At 41.7% G+C, this 11,107-nt stretch overlaps 1 protein-coding gene across 1 annotated transcript; it reads right to left on the bottom strand.

Moving 5' to 3' along the window:
- Window positions 1-417: 417 nt before the first annotated feature.
- On the bottom strand, window positions 418-1,086 carry LOC115186666 (zinc finger protein 180-like; the record flags this gene model as incomplete). The annotated part of the gene is made up of 1 exon (XM_029746217.1): window positions 418-1,086. A coding segment is annotated over one exon (669 nt), but the record flags the coding sequence as incomplete, so codon positions are not given.
- Between the last annotated feature and the right edge of the window lie 10,021 nt (window positions 1,087-11,107).

The following is an 11,107-nucleotide window of genomic DNA, read 5'->3' as shown; positions in this document are numbered from 1 at the left end:
AGAGGAGGGAGATGAGGTTGCATGTCCTGTTAAAACTAACAGCTCAAAAACCACACAGAATCTGGGAATAATGTGTACATCACTGGTTAGAGGACAATTTGTAGAAAACAGCCAGATACATTTTGATTCAAGTGCGTCACCAACGTGGTAAGTGTAACACAACTCTTTTTTTGTTAGTCACTTTTTATTAAATCTCATAAATAGTACTCATCCATTTCAGAGCCTGGATTTTTCCCCCTGAGGCTAATATCCATATCATGTTGAAATCAATAGAACAGGGGACAAACGTTTAGGGTTCTACATTGTGACATCATTAAAATACTCCTACTACAATGTTTAAACATTCTACATTGTGACATTAATTCATTGATATCATGAAACAACTCCTTCATGTATTTTCTGATGTTTGATCAGATGTCTTTTATCGGAGAATCTCTTGTCACACTGATCACAGCTATAAGGTTTCTCTCCTGTGTGTATTCTCTGGTGTAGAGTCAGAGAGCCAGATGCAGCAAAACTCTTACCACATTGATCACAGCTATAAGGTTTCTCTCCTGTGTGTATTCTCTGGTGTAGAGTCAGAGGGCCAGACGTTGTAAAACTCTTCCCACATTGATCACAGCTATAAGGTTTCTCTCCTGTGTGTATTCTCTGGTGTAGAGTCAGAGAGCCAGATGTAGTAAAACTCTTCCCACATTGATCACAGCTATAAGGTTTCTCTCCTGTGTGTGTTCTCTGGTGTAATATCAGGTTGTCTGACCGAGTAAAACTCTTCCCACATTGATTACAGCTATAAGATTTCTCTCCTGTGTGTACTCGCTGGTGTCTAGTCAGATGGCAAGATGAAATATAAGTCTTCCCACATTGAGCACAGCTATAAGGTTTCTCTCCTGTGTGTGTTCTCTGGTGTACAGTCAGGTAACTAGATGAAATAAAACTTTTCACACATTGATTACAACTAAAAGATTTCTCTCCTGTGTGTGTCCTCTGGTGTGATAACAGGTTGCTTGACTGAGTAAAACTCTTCCCACATTCAGTACAGCTGTACGGTTTCTCTCCTGTATGTGTTCTCTGGTGTATAATCAGATAGCTAAATGTAGTAAAACTCTTCCCACATTGAGTACAGCTGTAAGGTTTCTCTCCAGTGTGAATTCTCAGGTGTACTTTTAGTGCTTTTAATCTTAAGTAACTCTTCCCACAATCAAAACAGTGGTGAGATTTCTGTCCTTTGTGTGTTCGCTGGTGTATTTTAAGTTCTGATGAAGATTTGCAATGTTTTCCACAGTCAGAGCAGCAGATAGATTTCTTCCCTGTGGGTCTCTGCTGGTGTTTCTTGAGGTGATAGAATCTGGACAGACTCTTCTCTGACTCGTTAGCATCATGATGTTGAGGCTCCCCAGAAGATCCATGATAGTCACGTCTCTCTCCTGTGTGAACAAGTCAGACAGATAGTTAAAGGCTCACAACAGCAGAAATCCACTGTAAAAGGTGATGCCAACAGCGTAGCCATGATACTGTACAACAATTGACGTCTGTAATGAATGTTAAAATGACTTGACAATTGTCTTAAGACAGTCAAGTGAGCAACAATAGTCATATTTAGTCTTGTTTTCACATTAGTAGTAACTAGAAATAAGTAAAAGGTGTTGAACTCCTAAGCAGTGTGCCAGGCGACTTTTGTTCTCAAATATAGGCACCTTTCTGTGTTTCCTAAAATTGCGACAAGGGCGATGCGCACACAATTTGATTGCAGAAACACCTCCCTGCTAATGCAGAAACTGCTAGTTATGGATGTAGTATATCTGCCTGGAGCAAAAATGGTGAGCAAGTGGCCTAAGCTGTGCCATTAGAGATTCTGGGTTCGAGTCCAAGCTCTGTTGCAGCCGGCCGCGACCGGTAGGCCCATGGGGCGACGCACAATTGGCCCACCGTCGTCCGGGTTAGGGGAGGGTTTGGCCGGCAGGGATATCCTTGTCTCATCGCGCACTAGCGACTCAAGTGGCGGGCCGGGCGCAGTGCACGCTGATCAGGTCGCCAGGTGTACGGTGTTTCCTCCGACACATTGGTGCTGCTGGCTTCCGGGTTGGATGGGCATTGTGTCAAGAAGCAGCGCTGGGTTGTGTTTCGGATTACGCATGGCTCTCGACCTTCGCCTCTCCAGAGTCCGTATGGGAGTTGCAGCGATGAGACAAGACTGTAAGTACCAATTGGGGAGAAAAAAGGGGTGAAAAAAATTTATATATTTAAAAAATGGTGAGCAAAGATTAGTTTTCACAATGTATTCTGAATATTACAGCACTAGATCAGGAGTGCTACTCAAGGAAACTCACATTAAGCTCTGTGTCTATTCACTAATTCACCACCGTGGGGGAAAACTCAGGGGAGTTCTCATAGGCTGACAGCAAATAAAGCCTCCATTTCCAGGTTGATTATGATTATTATTATCATAATTTGACACTACTTTGGATTATAATTGTAAGGCTTGTTTGAATGTCCTGATTTAATATAATGTTTGTGTTATTGTCTAAAATGTACTACTTAATATTTAAAAACGACTTCAACCAGTAAAATGATCATTGGCTAGTTTTCCATCAGCCTGACAATGAGGTTTTGTCCACTAAGTGCATGCCAAAATGGTCTAATCTCACCTAACAATAACATAGACCTACTGTAGGACCCATAACTTCACCTAACAACAACATAGACCTAGGACTATATATTTAATATTTTATATATTTAATATTTCAGGTGAAACAAGGAAACTAAAATGTCTTTGTCATGACATTTCATAACCAGATCATTTTGTGAATAATCCTACTAGGCTACTCTGTAATGTGTTGTCATTCTAAATGTCCTGAATAAAGGAAAATAGCTCTGTGTGTTGTACAATAGCCTATCCACCAAGGAACAGTTCTCTACACATTATGATCTAAGTATCTCCGTTTCCAAACGGACTAACGAGACCCTACTGTAAATCAAGTAGACAATAACACATTATAAATATCGATTTGTTTGGGATGTTGGATCCAACGTGGAGCATGGCATAACTGTCTTTACCAGAGTAATGAATGAAGAACTACATTTGACTGGCATGCAGAAAATGATTTCCTGGATCAGCTGATGATAGTTGAACATGTGACTGTAACTAAACAGCTACAGTATTAAGTATTATGTGTAATTATTGAACAACCGCGTTAATGACAGTATCCATCTGGGTGTCAATAAAGTTAAGGTGACTCTCGGTTAGAACCATTGGATTTAGTAAACTGAAATGATTTAGGATTTCTGTGCCCATGAAAACTGTTTTCCCAGCGTAACATAAGAAGACAATAAATGTTACGTAGTTAGAGAGCATTTCAGAGATCTGAATACAAAAAACTGTCCGACAGCAAGATCCAGTATTTAAGTTAAAGTTCATCATATGACAAGCTTAACGTTATGACTATAACTACTGTTCCCTGAAGGAGGGAAACTAGGTACAACATACTATTAAATCCTCGCCGGAAGCCCTGCCTTCCACAGGTGATGAGCGTGAGGCTCGGATTTATTCTTTAAATGTAATACCTCACTTCACCGACCCAGGAAGGGGTGGGGCCAAACAGGTGTTGTAACTCGTTCATAACTGGCACGCAGATCGGTAGAAATGGTCAGATAAATTGGCACTTCAAATGGAAATGGAAAAAGTTTGCCTATTTTACCGGAAACTTCAGGAGCATAACGTCAGAATTAACGAAGGCCAGCAGCAGGTGGGGAATTGGTTATTTTCTTCTGGTTATATTGACCTCTGGCTTCCTCAAGTCATTTGTGTGTGTTAATTATTTAATCAAACGCTTGAAGCATCAGTTCAGTTTAAGTTCTGCACATACAGTTGATTTTATTAAACACATGGGGTGTGTCTATGAAAAAATACACGTCATAACATTTCAACAAATCAATTGGTTGAAAGAAAATACATTTTTTTAAATATATATCTGGGACATACAACAACATGCATTCAGACCCTGCATTTCAGACAATACCTCATAATGACATCACAATACCCCATAAAAGTGTGAAAAAAGTTTACCAGTGGTTGTATCTCTGTAGGTCATGCCAGTAGGTTACAGTAGGTTGTATCTCTCTAGGTCATGCCAGTAGGTTACAGTAGGTTGTAACTCTCTAGGTCATGCCAGTAGGCTACAGTAGGTTGTATCTCTCTAGGTCGTGCAGGTAGATTACAGTAGGTTGTAACTCTCTAGGTAATGCCAGTAGGTTACAGTAGGTTGTAACTCTCTAGGTCATGCCAGTAGGTTACAGTAGATTGGATTTCTCTAGGTCATGCCAGTAGGTTACAGTAGGTTGTATCTCTCTAGGTCATGCCAGTAGGTTACAGTAGGTTGTATCTCTCTAGGTCATGCCAGTAGGCTACAGTAGGTTGTAACTCTCTAGGTCATGCCAGTAGGTTACAGTAGGTTGTAACTCTCTAGGTCATGCCAGTAGGCTACAGTAGGTTGTATCTCTCTAGGTCATGCCAGTAGGTTACAGTAGGTTGTATCTCTCTAGGTCATGCCAGTAGGTTGTATCTCTCTAGGTCATGCCAGTAGGTTACACTGGTTGTATCTCTCTAGGTCATGCCAGTAGGTTACAGTAGGTTGTATGTCTCTAGGTCATGCCAGTAGGTTACAGTAGGTTGTAACTCTCTAGGTCATGCCAGTAGGTTACAGTAGGTTGTATCTCTCTAGGTCATGCCAGTAGACTACAGTAGGTTGTATCTCTCTAGGTCATGCCAGTAGGCTACAGTAGGTTGTATCTCTCTAGGTCATGCCAGTAGGTTACAGTAGGTTGTAACTCTCTAGGCCATGCCAGTAGGTTACAGTAGGTTGTATCTCTCTAGGTCATGCCAGTAGGTTGTAACTCTCTAGGTCATGCCAGTAAACTACAGTAGGTTGTATCTCTCTAGGTTATGCCAGTAGGTTACAGTAGGTTGTATCTCTCTAGGTCATGCCAGTAGGCTACAGTAGGTTGTAACTCTCTAGGTCATGCCAGTAGGTTACAGTAGGTTGTATCTCTCTAGGTCATGCCAGTAGGTTACAGTAGGTTGTAACTCTCTAGGTCATGCCAGTAGGTTACAGTAGGTTGTATCTCTCTAGGTCACGCCAGTAGGCTACAGTAGGTTGTAACTCTCTAGGTCATGCCAGTAGGTTGTATCTCTCTAGGTCATGCCAGTAGGTTACAGTAGGTTGTAACTCTCTAGGTCATGCCAGTAGGTTACAGTAGGTTGTATCTCTCTAGGTTACTCTGGACCCTGATCTCTCTTTTGAAGAACATATCAAGACTGTTTCAAGGACAGCATTTTTCCATCTACATAACATTGCAAAAATCAGAAACTTTCTGTCCAAAAATGACGCATAAAAATTAATCCATGCTTTTGTTACTTCTAGGCTGGACTACTGCAATGCTCTACTTTCCGGCTACCCGGATAAAGCACTAAACAAACTTCAGTTAGTGCTAAATACGGCTGCAAGATACCTGACTAGAACCAAAACATTTGATCATATTACTCCAGTGCTAGCCTCCCTACACTGGCTTCCTGTTAAGGCAAGGGCTGATTTCAGGTTTTACTGCTAACCTACAAAGCATTACATGGGCTTGCTCCTACCTATCTTTCCGATTTGGTCCTGCCGTACATACCTACACGTACGCTACGGTCACAAGACGCAGGCCTCCTAATTGTCCCTAGAATTTCTAAGCAAACGGCTGGAGGTAGGGCTTTCTCCTATAGAGCTTCATTTTTATGGAATGGTCTGCCTACCCATGTGAGAGACGCAGACGCAGACTCAGTCTCAACCTTTAAGTCTTTACTGAAGACTTATCTCTTCAGTAGGTCCTATGATTAAGTATAGTCTGGCCCAGGAGTGTGAAGGTGAACGGAAAGGCTGGAGCAACGAACCGCCCTTGCTGTCTCTGCCTTGCCGGTTCCCCTCTTTCCACTGGGATTCTCTGCCTCTAACCCTATTACAGGGGCTGAGTCACTGACTTACTGGTGTTCTTCCATGCCGTCCATGGGAGGGGTGCGTCACTTGAGTGGGTTGAGTCACTGACGTGGTCTTCCTGTCTGGGTTGGCGCCCCCCCCTTGGGTTGTGCCGTGGCGGAGATTTTTGTGGGCTATACTCGGCCTTGTCTTCGGACGGTAAGTTGGTGGTTGTAGACATCCCTCTAATGGTGTGGGGGCTGTGCTTTGGCAAAGTGGGTGGGGTTATATCCTGCCTGTTTGGCCCTGTCCGGGGGTATCATCGGATGGGGCCACAGTGTCTTCTGATCCCTCCTGTCTCAGCCTCCAGTATTTATGCTGCAGTAGTTTATGTGTCGGGGGGCTAGGGTCAGTCTGTTACATCTGGAGTATTCTCTTGTCTTATCCGGTGTCCTGTGTGAATTTAAATCTCTCTTTCTTTCTTTCTTTCTTTCTCTCAGAGGACCTGAGCCCTAGGACCATGCCTCGGGACTACCTGGCATGATGACTCCTTGCTGTCCCCAGTCCACCTGGCCATGCTGCTGCTCCAGTTTCAACTGTTGTGCCTGCGGCTACGGAACCCTGACCTGTTCACCTGACGTGCTTGTTGCACCCTCGACAACTACTATGATTATTATTATTTGACCATGCTGGTCATTTATGAACATTTTAACATCTTGACCATGTTCTGTTATAATATCCACCTGGCACAGCCAGAAGAGGACTGGCCACCCCTCATAGCCTGGTTCCTCTCTAGGTTTCTTCCTAGGTTTTTGGCCTTTCTAGGGAGTTTTTCCTAGGGAGTTTTTCCTAGCCACCGTGCTTCTTTCACATGCATTGCTTGCTGTTTGGGGTTTTAGGCTGGGTTTCTGTACAGCACTTTGAGATTTCAGCTGATATACGAAGGGCTATATAAATAAATTTGATTTGATATAACACTTGTATCTTTCAATGTTTATGATGAGTATTTCTGTAATTTGATTTGGCTCTCTGCAACTTGACCGGATGTTTTTGAGACAATGCATTACTGAACATAACGCGCCAATTTAAACTGAGGTTTTTGGATATGAAGATGAACTTTATCGAACAAAACAAACAAGTATTGTGTAACATGGAGTCCTGGAAGTGCAACCAGATGAAGATCAAAGGTCAGTGATTAATTTAAAAGCAATTTCTGATTTTTGTGACTCCTCTCCTTGGCTGGAAAATGTCTGTATGGCTTTTTGTGGTTAGGCGGTGTCCTAACATAATCACATGGTATGCTTTCGCCGTAAAGCCTTTTTGAAATCTGACACCTTGGCTGGAATAACAACAAGTTAAGCTTTATTTTGATGTATTGCACTTGTGATTTCATGAAAGTTTAATATTTATAGTAATTTCATTTGAATTTGGCGCTCTGCCATTACACCGGATGTAATAACGTCCCACCTATCTTAAAGCATCAGACAAGTTACGTACATACAGTTGATTTTATTAAAACACATGGAGCGATTGATAGAAAGAACAGATGACTCTTGGTTGACCAAGATTTATTTTAGTTGGGGACAGCACTAGAACATGATTTTGGGGCTCCCGAGTGGCATAGCGGTCTAAGACATTTTATCTCTGTGCTTGCGGCGTCACTCCAGGCTGTATCACAACCGGCCGTATCACAACCGGCCGTGATTGGGAGTCCCATAGGGTGGTGCACAATTGGCCCAGCGTCGTCCGGCGGTAGGCCATCATTGGAAATAAGAATTTGTTCTTAATCTTAACTGACTTGCCTAGTTAAATAAAGGTTACATTTAAATAAATAAGTATTTTTTGACAAACCGTTTTTCACAAATCCATCACGGGACCAACTTTGAGAAGGGTTTAAAACAAAGGTTTCAAACCAATTCATGAATGTTATTGAATCTAGGTATGTTTCGCCTTTCGTGTATTGGCATGAAAAAAAATTGGCTGAATATTATACAATGACTTATCAACAGCTGTAATAATTTGCCCCCCACAGGAAATCTACACGGGTAATTATAGAATATACTATATAGCCTAGAAACCTGGTTAAACTATCATTATGACATCATGGATGAATTCTACAATATACTATATAGCCTAGAAACCTGGTTAAACTATCATTATGACATCATGGATGAATTCTACAACATACTATATAGCCTAGATACCTGGTTAAACTATCATTATGACATCATGGATGAATTCTAGAATATACTATATAGCCTAGAAACCTGGTTAAACTATCATTATGACATCATGGATGAATTCTAGAATATACTATATATCCTAGAAACCTGGTTAAACTATCATTATGACCTCATGGATGAATTCTAGAATATACTATATAGCCTAGAAACCTGGTTAAACTATCATTATGACATCATGGATGGCCAGTCTTTGTATTCATAGTGCAGTGAATTCAGGGGGTTGCCCTGAGCTGAACTCAAACCTGGGTCCAGTGACTGTCAAGCCAACACCTTATAACTGTTATGCCAAGATGTCTGAACTTCTTGACGAGGTCCCTATGAATGTGAGAGTGGTTGCATTTCTCCAGCTCCCATCCCTCAGCTGTTCACCAAACCAAGTCTCAGGGCAGCCATTTTGTTGCTGTTTAAATACTAGGTTGCCACTTTAAAAAAGCCACACAACAATCAACCAATCAATCTGCAGTTGAAACAATAACAAAGCTGTAATTCCACCACTGTTTTGGTTATAAGATGATGGATGGGTCTGGAGAAATGTAACTACTCTCAAATTCATAGACAGACCTATGGATGCAAGGACTGACCATCCATGATAAAAACAATATAGTTTTAACCATGTTGAGGACATGCAGTGTTGATTTACATTGTTTCTAGACATTGGAGTAAAAAAAGCTTATTTGGGGTTCTGATGTGGTACAACAGTTGAACTAAGCTCATGAGGCATGTGTTATATTCTTCAAGAATCAATGGCTATAAATAAATCATTTAAAAAGTCTAAATATGGATGTAGCTTTTGCATATTTCCTCTTTAACACCACACATCAGTTCAACAACTGCAGAGTTTGTGCCTCTGTATTTAAGACAGTACTTACTAGTGTTAATCGGGGAACGGTTTCTCAAAACCGTCTTATGGCTAAGGTCACCGTTAGAACCATTGGATGCCTTAAGATGCGTTTGGGAAACAGGGCCCAGATATCCATTTTCCTCCTCTTCTTCCACCTCCTTTTTGGATGTAACAGTCATCTCCTCCTCCTCCTCTTTCACTCCATCCTCCTCTTCTTTAACTGTAACATCCTCCTCCTCTTTCACTCTGAACGCGTCTTCCTCTTCTTTCACTGAAACGTCTTTCTCTTCTTCTTTCACTGTAACAGCCTCACCCTCTACTTGTTTTTGTATTGTAACATCTTTCTCTTCCTCCTCCTCTTTGACGAGAGCTTCTTTCTCTGTCCAACAGATCTCCTCTTCTTTAGCAGGAGGAGAGTAGCTTAGTGAGCTCATGGTTGGGAATGTTAGCTAGCTAGGCTAATGCTAACTTAACCAGCCCGCTAGCTGATTAATAACAACAACACAATAAATATGAAATTAAATCTGATAACTAACTAGACGACAGAAGTGGTTTTAAAACACAGTTGCTAATATACACTAAAGCATCTAAAGAGCTTTATTGGTTCCGCTATTTTATCTAGCAAGCTAGAGGAGGGCTGATTAACTGTTGCTGATGTTGAAAGAAGAGTTCCGTCCACTACATTATACGTCACACCAACAGCATTACCTTAAATTCCCAGACCGCCATCTGCTGACTGGAGTGGGTAACGCAGTTGAGTAAAATGTAGATTTTATTTTCAGACAACAAGTTAAAGTGTAGGAGAAGACGTCTGGAAGATGGCGGCGAATGCAGACGAGATTTCAGCTTGCTCCGAGTAACCTTAACTTTTATCCCTCTCAAACTTACTTAAATGTAACGGGACTTGGCTTATAGTAAACACAATAGAGAACAACGCTTAGTTGACCGATAATTTGATTCAAAACTTTGAGAAATGGAAGGAAAAAATGTGCGAAAGAGCAAAGGGAGGAGAAGGCAGTTGCTAGCTGAGCACTCATACGGTGGAGAAAAACCACATCCTGACTCCTCAGGAGAAGAAATGGATTCTGGACATTCGGTTGATTCTGAAAATGCAGTCAATAGTCCTGCACCCAAAAAGACACAGAAAGAATTGTCTTTGCGCGAACTGCAGGTCAACATAATCGACGCAGTCTCTGCAAAGATAAACGAAAGAGCCGACGGTCTGGAGAAAATGATACGCGAAAACACATCAAAAATAGTTGACCTCGAGACCTCTCTGAATCATGCATACAATAGTATCGAAGAGCTTAAACTTGCAAACACTGCTACGTCTGAGAAATGCACTGCTCAGGAGAAGACCATCGCAGACATGCAAGAGCGCTTATCGGAAGCAGAGCGATACCGGAGAAGGTGGGGGCTATGGCTTTACGGTGTCCCCGAGGACCAGGATGAGAATGTGAAGCGCTTAGTAAGAGACATCTGTAACCGTGTGGCACCGGACTTTCCCGATGGATATATGGATATGGCTGTGGATGTCGCTCATCGTATTGGGAAGAAACAAGATGCCATCGTCAGCCGATCGATCATCATCCAGTTTGCTTTTCGCACAGCGAGAGATGCAGTTTGGAAGAAAGCAAAGGAAAGCGCCTTTCTGAAAGAAAGAGAACTTAGATTCGGGGAGGACTTGACTGCAGCAGACAAGGCAGCAAAGGCAAAATTGTGGCCTCTTGTACAACAGGCCCGAAATCAAGGAAACGGTGGATACTACAGGGGAATCAGAGCCTTTTTCGCCAACGGTAAAGAAATACGATCGGGGTGATTTGTTCTGTCGGTAGGTTTACAAGGTAGTTCCTTCCCCACTGCAAACTGAACGTTCTACTTTTGAAACATGGTATTACTATTTTACAAGTTAAGACTTCTGTTAATACATATATGAAGCAACTTTTTATAGAGGGTAAAGTTGAGATTGCATAGGATTTTTCTTTCTATTCTATAAATATGGACTTGAAGTTTATGTCAATCAATGCCAGGGGGATACGTAACCTGAGAAAAGCTTTTTTTTTGTTTTGTAA

The sequence above is a fragment of the Salmo trutta genome, unplaced genomic scaffold (assembly GCF_901001165.1).
Source record: "Salmo trutta unplaced genomic scaffold, fSalTru1.1, whole genome shotgun sequence".
NCBI lineage: Eukaryota > Metazoa > Chordata > Actinopteri > Salmoniformes > Salmonidae > Salmo > Salmo trutta.
This window is presented reverse-complemented; position numbering and strand designations above follow the sequence as displayed.